Source organism: Oncorhynchus mykiss, chromosome 6, assembly GCF_013265735.2.
Source record: "Oncorhynchus mykiss isolate Arlee chromosome 6, USDA_OmykA_1.1, whole genome shotgun sequence".
Classification (NCBI taxonomy): Eukaryota; Metazoa; Chordata; class Actinopteri; order Salmoniformes; family Salmonidae; genus Oncorhynchus; species Oncorhynchus mykiss.
In genome coordinates this window covers 76,377,972-76,394,082 of record NC_048570.1, presented here as the reverse complement: position 1 = coordinate 76,394,082, position 16,111 = coordinate 76,377,972, and the positions used below count along the sequence as shown (strand labels likewise).

Sequence of the window (16,111 nt, the reverse complement as noted above, 5' to 3'; positions counted from 1 at the left end):
ATAGAAAACTGTCATTTATATGTTAATCTTGGGTATAATTAACAGTAAAATACAGTGAAACGGTGAACTGCAGCATTCTGTAAAGAATTGCTGTATTTAAAATGGTACAGTAATTCAGTCCCACAGAATACAGTACCATACTGTATTATTGGAGCAGCAAAAACCTTTGACCAGTAGTGGGTGCATGTTATTGTTGTTTCTGGGTTATTAACATGTTTTTTGGCTAAATTTGTTGCACCCGTGAGTGAGAGTGCTGTACCAATTTAAATCATATGTGGTAGTAGTGCCCCATCAATTTAAATTGTATAGGGGACAGATTGGAGTGGCAGCAAGTCTTCAACTTTTAATGGTTGAACATTTTGCCATGTCCTTGTTTTTTTTTGCATTGTAGTTGCTGCCAAGTGGAAGCTTTTGTTCAGGCCTCTAGAAGTGCAAGTGATATAAAACACCAAATATCCATTGATATGCTGTGTTAAAACATTACCTAGCAGCCAACCTGCTGCATTCCCATATAATTAAAGTAAAATACTGAAATAGAAATCTCCTCTCAATGAATTTAATTTATTCATCCATTCATTAATTACAATTACAGTAAAATGAAGTCCCTTCTACAGTATTACTAGACACTACTTGTTGTGATATTACTGAGATTACAGTAGGTGTCCTACAATATAAAATACACAAACTAACTTCAAATCAAAATCAAATCAAAGGTATTTGTCATATACACATGGTTAGCAGATGTTAATGCGAGTGTAGCGAAATGCTTGTGCTTCTAGTTCTGACAATGCAGTAATAACCAACGAGTAATCTAACCTAACAATTCCAAAACGACTATGTTATACACACAAGTGTAAAGGGATAAAGAATATGTACATAAAGATATATGAATGAGTGATGGTACAGTACGGCATAGGCAAGATGCAGTAGATGGTATCGAGAACAGTATATACATATGAGATGAGTAATGTAGGGTATGTAAACAAAGTGGCCTAGTTTAAAGTGGCTAGTGATACATGTATTACATAAAGATGCAGTAGATGATATAGAGTACAGTATATACATATACATATGAGATGAGTAATGTAGGGTATGTAAACATTATATTAAGTAGCATTGTTTAAAGTGGCTAGTGATATATTTTACATCAATTTCCATCAATTCCCATTATTAAAGTGGCTGGAGTTGAGTCAGTGTATTGGTGTATAGATGCCACTCAATGTTAGTGGTGGCTGTTTAACAGTCTGATGGCCTTGAGATAGAAGCTGTTTTTCAGTCTCTCGGTCCCTGCTTTGATGCACCTGTACTGACCTCGCCTTCTGGGTGATAGCGGGGTGAACAGGCAGTGGCTTGGGTGGTTATTGTCCTTGATTATCTTTATGGCCTTCCTGTGACATCGGGTGGTGTAGGTGTCCTGGAGTTCAGGTAGTTTGCCCCCAGTGATGCATTGTGCAGACCTCACTACCCTCTGGAGAGCCTTGCGGTTGTGGGCGGAGCAGTTGCCGTGCCAGGCGGTGATACAGCCCGACAGGATGCTCTCGATTGTGCATCTGTAGAAGTTTGTGAGTGCTTTTGGTGACAAGCAGAATTTCTTCAGCCTCCTGAGGTTGAAGAGGCACTGCTGCGCCTTCTTCACGACGCTGTCTGTGTGGGTGGACCAATTCAGTTTGTCCATGATGTGTACGCCGAGGAACTTAAAACTTACTACCCTCTCCACTACTGTCCCATCGATGTGGATAGGGGGGTGCTCCCTCTGCTATTTCCCGAAGTCCAATCATCTCCTTTGTTTTGTTGAGGTTGAGTGTGAGGTTATTTTCCTGACACCACACTCCAAGGGCCCTCACCTCCTCCCTCCCTAGCTGCCTGTAACTTACAGTAAAATTCACGGCAACCCCTTTACAGTGTGTACAGTCACCTTATGCATGTCTTACAGAAGCACTGCTAGCTCATGGGCAGCCATTGTCCTCTCCCATGACAGACTCTCCTGAACATTTAGTGTTCTCTTTCTGTAAATTAACAAATTGTCCTGATGTGGTGCTTCTTAACCAAGCATGTCCATTCTATGTTACACAGCATGTACAGTTGAAGTCTGAAGTTTACATACACTTAGGTTGGAGTCATTAAAACTCGTTTTTCAACCACTCCACAAATTTCTTGTTAACAAACTATAGTTTTGGCAAGTCGGTTAGGACATCTACTTTGTGCATGACACAAGTCATTTTTCCAACAATTGTTTACAGACAGATTATTTCACTTATAATTCACTGTATCACAATTCCAGTGGGTCAGAAGTTTACTTACATCAGACTATCCAAGATGGCGTAGCAGTCAGACGTCTTGTCGTGTCGTGTCCCTTGTATATATTGTTTTTTTACATATTTTTCTTCGCATATCTTTTAAAACATTTTGCTAAACCTCAACATCTAAATACTCTCCTGCAACCCGCCTCACCCAATGTAGCGCGGATCTGCTTTTTTTTCTAAAGTATTCATATTTACTTCGGATCCGGAACCCCTCAACTGAAGCTAGCCAGCTAACTACCAGCTATCAGTCAGCAAACCATTGCTAGCGGTCATCAGCTAACCTTTAGCTCGGAAAGCTCTCGCCAGTTCGAACAACGCGACTCTAACCAGAGCATAACGGACCTATTATTTTTATCCCCGGATTCCACCCGCAAACGGAACATTTTCATCTGGATCTTCACAACTAGCTAACTAGCTAACCGCAACCCCGGATGACTACTCCTGGCTAGCGTTTCCATCCACTTAGCTTGAAGCTAGCCAGGCCAGAGCTCCTGTGCTACCCCTGAAGCATACTCCTGGGCTACAATATCCGGACCCACGACCGGTCTATCAATGTCACCGCATGAAGAGGCATAAACAGACTTAACCCCATCGCAACGTCCCCCAAAGGCTAACTTTCTAGCCCTTGCTATCTGCTTGCTTGCTAATTCGGCCTGCTAACTGCTAGCCTGCCCCACTCTACTAACTGCTAGCTTGTTTAGCCTGGATAATACTCACCAGTCTAGCTTCCCTGTCCCATCTACCGCTGCCCCCTGGACACTGTGATCACTTGGCTACATAGCTGATGCCTGCTGGACACTGTGATCACTTGGCTACATAGCTGATGACTGCTGGACTGTCCATTAATCACGGTACTCCATTCTGTTTGCTTATGTTTTTATATGTCTGGCCCAGCCGCACTCAGGCTCTGTGTGTAGTTAATCCGACCCTCTCTGCCTAGTTAACGCCATTTTACCTGCTGTTGTTGTGCTAGCTGATTAGCTGTTGTTGTCTCACCTACTCTTTTAGCTAGCTCTCCCAATCAACACCTGCGATTACTGTATGCCTCGCTGTATGTCTCTCTCAAATGTCAATATGCCTTGTGTACTGTTGTTCAGGTTAGTTATCATCGTTTTAGTTTACAATGGAGCCCCTAGTTCCACTCTTCATACCGCTGATACCTCCTTTGTCCCACCTCCCACACATGCGGTGACCTCACCCATTACAACCAGCATGTCCAGAGGTACAACCTCTCTGATCATCACCCAGTGCCTTGCGAAAGTATTCGGCCCCCTTGAACTTTGCGACCTTTTGCTACATTTCAGGCTTCAAACATAAAGATATAAAACTGTATTTTTTTGTGAAGAATCAACAACAAGTGGGACACAATCATGAAGTGGAACGACATTTATTGGATATTTCAAACTTTTTTAACAAATCAAAAACAGAAAAATTGGGCGTGCAAAATTATTCAGCCCCTTTACTTTCAGTGCAGCAAACTCTCTCCAGAAGTTCAGTGAGGATCTCTGATTGATCCAATGTTGACCTAAATGACTAATGATGATAAATACAATCCACCTGTGTGTAATCAAGTCTCCGTATAAATGCACCTGCACTGTGATAGTCTCAGAGGTCCGTTAAAAGCGCAGAGAGCATCATGAAGAACAAGGAACACACCAGGCAGGGCCGAGATACTGTTGTGAAGAAGTTTAAAGCCGGATTTGGATACAAAAAGATTTCCCAAGCTTTAAACATCCCAAGGAGCACTGTGCAAGCGATAATATTGAAATGGAAGGAGTATCAGACCACTGCAAATCTACCAAGACCTGGCCGTCCCTCTAAACTTTCAGCTCATACAAGGAGAAGACTGATCAGAGATGCAGCCAAGAGGCCCATGATCACTCTGGATGAACTGCAGAGATCTACAGCTGAGGTGGGAGACTCTGTCCATAGGACAACAATCAGTCGTATATTGCACAAATCTGGCCTTTATTGAAGAGTGGCAAGAAGAAAGCCATTTCTTAAAGATATCCATAAAAAGTGTCATTTAAAGTTTGCCACAAGCCACCTGGGAGACACACCAAACATGTGGAAGAAGGTGCTCTGGTCAGATGAAACCAAAATTGAACTTTTTGGCAACAATGCAAAACATTATGTTTGGCGTAAAAGCAACACAGCTCATCACCCTGAACACACCATCTCCACTGTCAAACATGGTGGTGGCAGCATCATGGTTTGGGCCTGCTTTTCTTCAGCAGGGACAGGGAAGATGGTTAAAATTGATGGGAAGATGGATGGAGCCAAATACAGGACCATTCTGGAAGAAAACCTGATGTAGTCTGCAAAAGACCTGCGACTGGGACGGACAATGATCCAAAACATAAAGCAAAATCTACAATGGAATGGTTCAAAAATAAACATATCCAGGTGTTAGAATGGCCAAGTCAAAGTCCAGACCTGAATCCAATCGAGAATCTGTGGAAAGAACTGAAAACTGCTGTTCACAAATGCTCTCCATCCAACCTCACTGAGCTCGAGCTGTTTTGCAAGGAGGAATGGGAAAAAAATGTCAGTCTCTCGATGTGCAAAACTGATAGAGACATACCCCAAGCGACTTACAGCTGTAATCGCAGCAAAAGGTGGCGCTACAAAGTATTAACTTAAGGGGGCTGAATAATTTTGCACGCCCAATTTTTCAGTTTTTGATTTGTTAAAAAAGTTTGAAATATCCAATAAATGTCGTTCCACTTCATGATTGTGTCCCACTTGTTGTTGATTCTTCACAAAAAAATACAGTTTTATATCTTTATGTTTGAAGCCTGAAATGTGGCAAAAGGTCGCAAAGTTCAAGGGGGCCGAATACTTTCGCAAGGCACTGTACCTCCGCTGTACCCGCACCCCACCATACCCCTGTCTGCGCATTATGCCCTGAATATATTCTACCATGCCCAGAAATCTGCTCCTTTTATTCTTTGTCCCCAACGCTCTAGGCGACCAGTTTTGATAGCCTTTAGCCGCACCCTCATACTACTCCTCCTCTGTTCCGCGGATGATGTGGAGGTAAACCCAGGCCCTGCATGTCCCCAGGCACCCTCATTTGTTGACTTCTGTGATCGAAAATGCCTTGGTTTCATGCATGTCAACATCAGAAGCCTCTTCCCTAAGTTTCTTTTACTCACTGCTTTAGCACACTCTGCCAACCCTGATGTCCTTGCTGTGTCTGAATCCTGGCTCAGGAAGGCCACCAAAAATTCGGAGATTTCCATACCCAACTATAACATTTTCCGTCAAGATAGAACTGCCAAAGGGGGAGGAGTTGCAGTCTACTGCATAGATAGCCTGCAAAGTAATGTCATACTTTCCAGGTCCATACCCAAACAGTTCGAACTACTAATTAAAAAAATTACTCTCTCCAGAAATAAGTCTCTCACTGTTGCCGCCTGCTACCGATCCCCCTCAGCTCCCAGCTGTGCCCTGGACACCATTTGTGAATTGGTCGCCCCCCATCTAGCTTCAGAGTTTGTTCTGTTAGGTGAACATAAACTGGGATATGCTTAACACCCCAGCAGTCCTACAATCTAAGCTAGATGCCCTCAATCTCACACAAATCATCAAGGAACCCACCAGGTACAACCCTAAATCTGTAAACAAGGGCACCCTCATAGACTGGCCCTCCAAATACACCTCCGCTGTCTTCAACCAGGATCTCAGTGATCACTGCCTCATTGCCTGTATCCGCTACGGATCCGCAGTCAAACGACCACCCCTCATCACTGTCAAACGCTCCCTAAAACACTTCTGTGAGCAGGCTTTTCTAATCGACCTGGCCCGGGTATCCTGGAAGGATATTGACCTCATCCCGTCAGTTGAGGATGCCTGGTCATTCTTTAAAAGTAACTTCCTCACCATTTTAGATAAGCATGCTCCGTTCAAAAAATGCAGAACTAAGAACAGATATAGCCCTTGGTTCACTCCAGACCTGACTGCCCTCGACCAGCACAAAAACATCCTGAGGCGGACTGCAATAGCATCGAATAGTCCCCGTGATATGCAACTGTTCAGGGAAGTCAGGAACCAATACACGCAGTCAGCAAAGGCCAGCTTCTTCAGGCAGAAATTTGCATCCTGTAGCTCTAACTCCAAAAAGTTCTGGGACACTGTAAAGTCCATGGAGAACAAGAGCACCTCCTCCCAGCTGCCCACTGCAGTGAGGCTACGTAACACCACCGATAAATCCATGGTTATCGAAAACTTCAACAAGCATTTCTCAACGGGAGGCCATGCCTTCCTCCTGGCTACTACAACCTCAGCCAACAGCTCCGCCCAAGTCTCTCCAGGTTCTCCTTTACCCAAATCCAGATAGCAGATGTTCTGAAAGAGCTGCAAAACCTGGACCCGTACAAATCAGCTGGGCTTGACAATCTGGAACCTCTATTTCTGAAACTATCCACCGCCATTGTCGCAACCCCTATTACCAGCCTGTTCTTCCTCTCTTTCATATCATCTGAGATCCCCAAGGATTGGAAAGCTGCCGCAGTCATCCCCCTCTTCAAAGGGGGAGACACCCTGGACCCAAACTGTTACATACCTATATTCATCCTGCCCTGCCTATCTAAGGTCTTCGAAAGCCAAGTCAACAAACAGATCACTGACCATCTCGAATCCCACCGTACCTTCTCCGCTGTGCAATCTGGTTTCCGAGCCGGTCACCGGTGCACCTCAGCCACGCTCAAGGTACTAAACGATATCATAACCGCCATTGATAAAAGACAGTACTGTGCAGCCGTCTTCATCGACCTTGCCAAGGCTTTCGACTCTGTCAATCACCATATTCTTATCGGCAGACTCAGTAGCCTCGGTTTTTCTAATGACTGCCTTGCCTGGTTCACCAACTACTTTGCAGACAGAGTTCAGTGTGTCAAATCGGAGGGCATGCTGTCCGGTCCTCTGGCAGTCTCTATGGGGGTGCCACGGGGTTCAATTCTCGGGCCGACTCTTTTCTTTGTATATATCAATGATGTTGCTCTTGCTGCGGGCGATTCCCTGATCCACCTCTATGCAGACGACCCCATTCTGTATACTTCCGGCCCGTCCTTGGACACTGTGCTATCTAACCTCCAAACGAGCTTCAATGCCAGACAACACTCCTTCCGTGGCCTCCAACTGCTCTTAAACGCTAGTAAAACCAAATTCATGCTTTTCAACCGTTCGCTGCCTGCACCCGCACGCCCGACTAGCATCACCACCCTGGATGGTTCCGACCTAGAATATGTGGACATCTATAAGTACCTAGGTTTCTGGCTAGACTGTAAACTATCCATCCAGACTCATATCAAACATCTCCAATCTAAAATCAAATCTAGAGTCGGCTTTCTATTCCGCAACAAAGCCTCCTTCACTCACGCCGCCAAACTTACCCTAGTAAAACTGACTATCCTACCGATCCTCAACTTCGGCGATGTCATCTACAAAATAGCTTCCAATACTCTACTCAGCAAACTGGATGCCGTTTATAACAGTGCCATCCGTTTTGTTACTAAAGCACCTTAAACCACCCACCACTCTAGTCGGATGGCCCTCGCTACATATTCGTCGCCAGACCCACTGGCTCCAGGTCATCTACAAGTCCATGTCAGTTCACTGGTCACGATGGCAACACCCACCCGTAGCACGCGCTCCAGCAGGTGTATCTCACTGATCATCCCTAAAGCCAACACCTCATTTGGCCGCCTTTCGTTCCAGTTCTCTGCTGCCTGTGACTGGAACGAATTGCAAAAATCGCTGAAGTTGGAGACTTTTATCTCCCTCACCAACTTCAAACATCTGCTATCTGAGCAGCTAACCGATCGCTGCAGCTGTACTTAGTCTATCGGTGAATTGCCCACCCAATTTTACCTACCTCATCCCCATACTGTTTATATTTATTTACTTTTCTGCTCTTTTGCACACCAATATTGCACACCTGTACATGACCATCTGATCATTTATCACTCCAGTGTTAATCTGCAAAATTGTGATTATTCACCTACCTCCTCATGCCTTTTGCACACAATGTATATAGACTCTCTTTTTTTCTACTGTGTTATTGACTTGTTAATTGTTTACTCCATGTGTAACTCAGTTCACACTGCTATGCTTTATCTTGGCCAGGTCGCAGTTGCAAATGAGAAATTGTTCTCAACTAGCCTACCTGGTTAAATAAAGGTGAAATAAAATAAAATAAACACTAAGTGGACTGTGCCTTTAAACAGCTTTGAAAATTCCAGGAAATGATGTCATGACTTTAGAAGCTTCTGATAGGCTAATTGACATACAGTGGGGCAAAAAAGTATTTAGTCAGCCACCAATTGTGCACGTTCTCCCACTTAAAAAGAACCATAATTTGCAAATAAATTCATTAAAAATCATACAATGTGATTTTCTGGATTTTTTTCTTCTTATTTTGTCTGTCATAGTTGAAGTGTACCTATGATGAAAATTACAGGCCTCCCTCATCTTTTTAAGTGGGAGAACTTGCACAATTGGTGGCTGACTAAATACTTTTTTGCCCCACTGTAATTTGAGTGAATTTGAGGTGTACCTGAGGATGTATTTCAAGGCCTACGTTCAAACTCAGTGCCTCTTTGCTTGAAATCATGGGAAAATCAAAATAAATCAGCCAAGACCTCCACAGGTCTGATTCATCCTTGGGAGCTATTTCCAAACACCTGAAGGTACCACGTTTATCTGTACAAGTATAAACACTATGGGACCACGCAGCCGTCATACCGCTCAGGAAGGAGACTCGAGTACTATATCGACATAATCTGAAAGGTCGCTCAGCAAGGAAGAAGCCACTGCTCCAAAACCGCCACAAAAAAGCCAGACTACGGTTTGCAACTGCACATGGGGACAAAGATCGTACTTTTTGGAGGAATGTCCTCTGGCCTGATGAAACAAAAATATAACTTTTTGGCCATAATGACCGCCGTTATGTTTGGAGGATAAAGGGAGAGGCTTGTATTCTGAAGAACACCATACCAACCGTGAATCACAGGGGTGACAGCATCATGTTGTGGCGATGCTTTGATGCAAGATTGACTGGTGCACTTCACAAAATAGATGGCATCATGAGGGCGGAAAATTATGTGGATATATTGAAGCAACATCTCAAGACATCAGTCATGATGTTGAAGCTTGGTCACAAATGGGTCTTCCAAGTGAACAACGACCCAAGCATACTTTCAAAGTAGTGGCAAAATGGCTTAAGGACAACAAAGTCAAGGTATTGGAGTGGCCATCACAAAGCCCTGATCTCAATCCTATAGAACATTTGTGGACAGAACTGAAAAAGCGTGTGCGAGCAGGAGGCCCACAAACCTGACTCAGTTACACCAGCTCTGTCAGGAAGAACGGGCCAAAATTCATCCATTATTGTGGGAAGCTTGTGGAAGGCTACCTGAAATGTTTGACCCAAGTTAAGCTATTTAAAGGCAAAGCTACCAAATACTAATTGAGTGTATCTAAACTTCTGATCCACTGGGAATGTGATGAAAGAAATGAAAGCTGAAAGAAATCATTCTCTCCACTATTATTCTGACATTTAGCATTTTAAAAATAAAGTGGTGATCCTAACTGACCTAAAACAGGGATTTTTTACTAGGATTAAATGTCAGGGATTGTGAAAACTGAGTTTAAATATATTGGGCTAAGGTGTATGTAAACTTCTGACTTCAACTGTACATTAAGATCCAATAGTTTAACTGAATGTGCACTGAGTATACAAACCTTCAAAACAATTTGCTCTTTCCATGTCCTAGACTAACCAGGTGAATCCAGGGTGAAAGCTATGATCTCTTCTTGATGTCACTTGTTAAATCCACTTCAATCAGTGTCGATGAAGGGAAGGAGACAGGTTAAATAATATTTTTTAAGTCTTAAGAAAATGTAAACATGGATTGTGTATGGGTGCCATTCAGAGGGTGACAAAGGATTTAAGTGCCTTTGAAAAGGGTATGGTAGTAGGTGCGAGTTTGTATCAAGAACTGCAACGCTGTTGGCCCACCACCCAAAGGACATCCAGCCAATTTGAAACAACTGTGGGAAGCATTGGAGTCAACATGGGCCAGCATCCCTGTGGAACACTTTTGACACCTTGAAGAGTCCAAATTATGAGGAAATTAAATAAATTACGCCTTCATCTTTAATCGATTAAATGCAATTGTGTTCATTGTCCATAGCTTATGCCTGCCCATACCATAACCCCACCGCCACCACGGGGCACTCTGTTCACAACGTTGACATCAGCAAACCGCTTGCCCACACAACGCCATACAAGTGGTCTGCGGTTGTGAGGCCAGTTGGACATACTGCCAAATTCTCTATAACAACGTTGGAGGCGGCTTACGGTAGAGAAATGAATATTAAATTCTCTGATAACAGCTCTGGTGTTCATTCCTGCAGTCAGCATGCCAATTGCACGCTCCATCAAAACTTGAGAAATCTGTGGCATTTTGTGTGACAAAACTGCACATTTTAGAGTGGCCTTTTATTGTCCCCAGCACAAGGGGCACCTATGTAATGATCATGCTGTTTAATAAGCTTCTTGATATGCCACACCTGTCAGGTGGATGGATTAGCTTGGCAAAGGAGAAATGCTCACTAAAAGGGATGTAAACAAATTTGTGCACAACATTTTAGAGAAATAATATTTTTGTGCGTACAGCAAATTTCTGGGATTTTTTATTTCAGCTCAGGAAACATGGGACCAACACTTTACATGTTGCGTTTATATTTTTGTTCAGTATACAAAGATAAATCAAATGGATGAACGCTATGGTGCACATGCACAAAACAACCATTGGCTGGATAGATAGAGGGTTAATTAACCAATGGCCCGACAGAACAAACACAAAGCACAGGAAGCTTCCATGCTTCCCATGTCAAGGTGAGGTTGTAGCCTTGGAAATAGTGTTACAGTAGGTTGTGGATTTAGTAGAATAGTTGGAGATAATACATTTGTACATTGTCCTTGCGTACATGGTGCCCTTCAGTAAGGATAAAAGCTTCTGCGATGAAAGTTACATTTTGTTTTGCTGTACATGTAACAGTATTATGTTATATGTTTTGATAAAATCATCTATTCTCGTCTTAGCAGGCGTAGCTTGATAATAAATGTTCCGCACATCACATTTGGTCAGGTGTTAGGGTTGCATATCTTATGTCCAACGCATGTCAGTAACTCACGTAAGTTCTCCACTTTCCTCGAATAGATTGACATTCTAACACGTATGCTGATGCAGCTGTATCCATCATGCACAATATGTGCTTAATGGGTGAATGAGATGGTAATCAGAACAGATCTGGGTATGACATGTACCTGAGCTGTTTTTAATTTGAGATGGGAAATAATGAGCATTTGATTTCACTAATGTAACACAGGATGAAAAACAAGAACGAGAATTCAGTTACAAATATCCAACAGCAGTTATTTGTTCAGGTTGCCGCACAATGGAATCCCATACTTAATATGAGGAGGATCATAAATAAAGATTATTAGGTTAATTAATTATTTTTGCATTTATTACTCTTTTGTACCTCCACATAATTACTCAGCACTGAATTAATTGAATTTGAATGAGAGCCAGCGGAAGATAATTTGTTTTCAGGTTACCAAATGGTTCCAATGTTCCCTGAGAGAGCTGAGAGAGGGAGAAATGACACATGATTGCATCCCAATTGGCACACTATTCCCATCCCTGGTCAAATGTAGTGCACTAAAAAGGGAATAGGGTGCCATTTGGGACATATCCATGGTAGCAAGGCATAATTCATCAGGCTGGGACACTGACACCCAACCAACAATACGGAAATGAATTCAGCTCTGCAGCTGCATGGGCGAACAACATTAAACACAGAAATAAATAACAACACCAACCCAAAGACCTGCCAGAGCCAGAGCACAGCCGTGCTTTATTCAAAACCAAAACATATCTAATAACCATGAGCTATTGAATTAGAAATGTAGTGTGGCGGGCGGGCGGTGGCACTCTTATCTGATAAATTATGTGGGAGATTGTGTGGGTTTTAATGTGTGTGTGCGTGTGTGTGATGGTGAAAAAAATGTGATTGAGTGTATATATGTGGGTGTATCTGTATGTGTGCATGCATAATGCTTTTTTAGGCATGTTTGCAGTTGAATCATCCAGGAACATAACATAAAAACATCCACCTTGGGTCAATGTATCCATAATTGCAAAGTATATTTTCTTTGCGAAGCTACATGGATTTTTTTTTACATTTTGTTAACCATCTCAAAGCAAGCGTTGTATCGTTGGACAGTGCTCAAAACAAGGATTATCTTCTAGCATGGGCATACAGTGATGTACAGTATTTCTTTGATTCAGTCTTCAATAACACATGCTGAACACCTCCCACATTCAGAATATCTTATAAAATCAAAACATACACCAAACCTTCACCCACTTGGGACCACAAAGGAACCTTAGATCTGAGATGTTCAATAACTTAAGATCTCCAATTCTCTAACACGTATGGCAGCACTCCATGTTTAGGTATATGTGTAGGTATGTGTTTACATACAAGATGAATACTTTGTCCTTAGATGTTTATGTGTGTGTGTGTGTGTGTGTGTGTGTGTGTGTGTGTGTGTGTGTGAGTCGGTGAGTGAGTGAGTCGGTGAGTGAGTGAGTGAGTGTGTGAGTGAGGGACAGAAAGGTCCGGGGTCTCATTTTCATCTCTCCACTGGTCAGTCGGTATGCAGCAGGCCTACTATCCTGAAGAGAAAGATGTGCAGGCAGGTGGTTGAAGTATCTAATAGGCCATGTCTCTACATGTGGCTGTATATGTTTGACTCGGCCTGACAAGAAATCAGGTTATCATTATATCCATAAGAGGCCGAGCACAGATAAAGTACATCTCCTCCAATCCCTGTAATGGGAGACTGACTGTTAGTTCAATCTTTTCAGAGGAGAAAATAAACAAGTAGGGCTACACATCATTGAGACATGATGATTATTGTAAATAGACTGTTTGTATTCATTCTACTGTCCCATGTGGTCATATTAGGGAGGGGGCCAACAAGCTGCTTGAGGCTATAGCGATCCCTAAGATTGGATTGGCTTTCAAAACCAATGTTTGTTTGATTTTCATTAAGAACAATGTTTGATTTAGTTAAGCACATAGAAACAATTATAGTAATACGGTTTATAAGGTTAATAAGAGTTTTGGGGCGGCAGGTAGCCCAGTGGTTAGAGCGTTGGGCCAGTAACCAGCAGGTAGCCCAGTGGTTAGAGCGTTGGGCCAGTAACCAGCAGGTAGCCCAGTGGTTAGAGCGTTGGGCCAGTAACCAGCAGGTAGCCCAGTGGTTAGAGCGTTGGGCCAGTAACCAGCAGGTAGCCCAGTGGTTAGAGCGTTGGGCCAGTAACCAGCAGGTAGCCCAGTGGTTAGAGCGTTGTGCCAGAAAGGTTGCTGGATTGAATCCCCGAGCTGACAAGGTAAAAATCTGTCGTTCTGTTTAGGGGTAGGTTGTAATTGTAAATAAGAATTTGTTCTAACCTGACTTGCCTGGTTAAACAAAATACATAAAAAAATATGACCAGTATATTACAAACATAAACAATTCTCAATTCGAGCAACTGCTGTAAAACCGTGTATATTGCTGATTAAGTATTTTTTATATAAAATCTGTCAATCAAATTATCCCCAGAGACTGAAAGCCGTGTAAAATTTAACTATCTAGTGTTTTCATTGAAGCAGATGCTGGCTAAATGGGAGTGGCGTGCTGTGTTCGGGGAGTAGCCCAAGTTGTTCACACATTGTTCATCAACAGAGCCAAAGACTGAACCAAGCATCTCTCTAGTGTTGTATAGCAAATCTACTAATTCCACATTATTGGTTGACCGCACAAATGTATCAGATTTTGTCCCAAACCCCACTCTCCACTCGTGGAACACTGTAGCAGAATTCCAGGGAATACAATATCCTCATTGCTTTATGCACCTTCGCCAACTACTGTGCAAACTTGAGGAAAAACAACTTTTTTGGGGGAAACGAGCGCTTTTTACGTGGATAGTCACTCTCCTGCGAGCCGGACGTCTTATTATACACATATTATAACGTTAGTTCCGTTTTCAATTTTGTTTCGCAAGCTGAATAGAGGAAAGACGATTGTGCAGTTTGTCCCTGCCGGTCGCGTGGCTTCTTTGTGTACAGCAGCTGCCTCTAAATGCATGGGCAAACATCACTGCTTGGCGCAGATATCATAAACCTTGAGGACGAGCTTGGACATAGCTCAGCCGTTATTTGGGGTTCAAAACTATGAAAAGCTTCTTTAACAAGTAGAAGAGGAATAACAAAACGTCGTATTTTACCCCTTACCCCTTCTTATCCCGCTTTCTATTCTTTGATTTACGGTCCCGATAAAGCTTGCCCGCCTCGCCGCCTTTCTCTCACTCTGTGCGCGTGGATTGTAAAAAGGTAGAAACAAATTGAGCTCTGTTCACAGTACAGCTGCGCTGTTGCCTGGTACATCATGGATGTACGGTTTTATCCGACTGCCGGAGGAAATCCTATTCCAGGAGACCCACCAAACCTGGATTTTTCCCACTGTTTGGGCTACTACAACTATAATAAGGTGAGCAATTGCGTTCTACATTGTTTTGCATACCTCTATCATGTTTCTGCACACTGTATTCAAACCCCATTCCTCCGGACAGACTAATATAATGACAAATGGTGTTGTACACGATTGGGAATGTTTTCTTTGATAATGAATTAGGCTACTCCATCATCTAATCCTATTCTGCATTGGCATTACAAAGCTTTTATAAAATAGACAGAATAACACAATAAGACAAGAGGTCGTTTTACCAGTGCATTACACACTTTTATCAATTAGGCAAGTTACCATCTTCATTTGGTGCTGGAGTTCTGCATGTCATAATGTTTACGCGTTGAAATGCTTTCTCATATAGCACATCTATCTCCCTGTTGGACGAAGTTTTGGTATCCTATCTCTTGCAGAGTAAGCTATTCATGCCAGGTGGCAGTGACACTGCTACTTTACGATGAGTGATCAACTTGATTACATGTGTGACAGAGCCTTTAAAAAGTGACTTGATCCTTAATCATTTAATGGGCATTGTTTATAATTTATAATTCCATCATCATCAATCAACATGCAGTTCATATGTTTTAGATTCACTGAAGGCACATGATAAAGTGATGTCACTACCTATAGAGCTGGTCATATTTCATGAATTGGGAAAGGCATTAATTATCCTTGAAGTGAGCCGGTTGTTTATGTCGATATCTGATATCTGATGTCTGATTCAACTGCAGTTGTTTCAGATCATGATCCCTTCTTTTGCTCACATATAATATGTCCCTGTTTACTGATGTGTTGCAGTGTTTTGAAAAAATGTCATACTGTCCCTAGTAGGGTTATCCTATGTGAGATATCCTTACACAAACAGTCCCAGACTGACAGGTGGTTTGGTACACAATCAGCAGCAGATATTTTGTGTTTTTGTATCACAAGCACAAAGGAGTATTTGTTTTGAAAAGGATAATGGCTCTATTTGACAACATCTTCAGGATGTGGAAGCATGGTAGCTACCAAAAGAGAGAGAGACAGTCCATATCAAATGAGTTTCCAGACTTTCCCCCAGAACATCCTCTAAGAACCATTAGAAAACATACTATAATCGTGTTCTGAGAACATTCTGAGACCAGAGCAGTATTTGTGTCTGCTTAGCCAAATAGCCCAGGCTTGTTAAAGTTCCCAAGTGCAACCACATTTGTTTGACTGTCCTATAATAGATAAAGCG

General features: G+C 42.6%; 1 protein-coding gene across 1 annotated transcript in view; it reads left to right on the top strand.

Annotated features, from left to right (window-relative positions):
• Positions 1-14,089: 14,089 nt before the first annotated feature.
• The window catches only part of LOC110526602 (TOX high mobility group box family member 3-like), a 65,023-nt gene continuing 63,001 nt past the window's right edge, over positions 14,090-16,111 (top strand). The window contains exon 1 of the mRNA XM_021607704.2: positions 14,090-14,916. Within this exon, the coding sequence (XP_021463379.1) occupies positions 14,815-14,916 (102 nt within the window). The 5' untranslated portion in view covers positions 14,090-14,814. The remainder of the gene's footprint in view (positions 14,917-16,111) is intronic.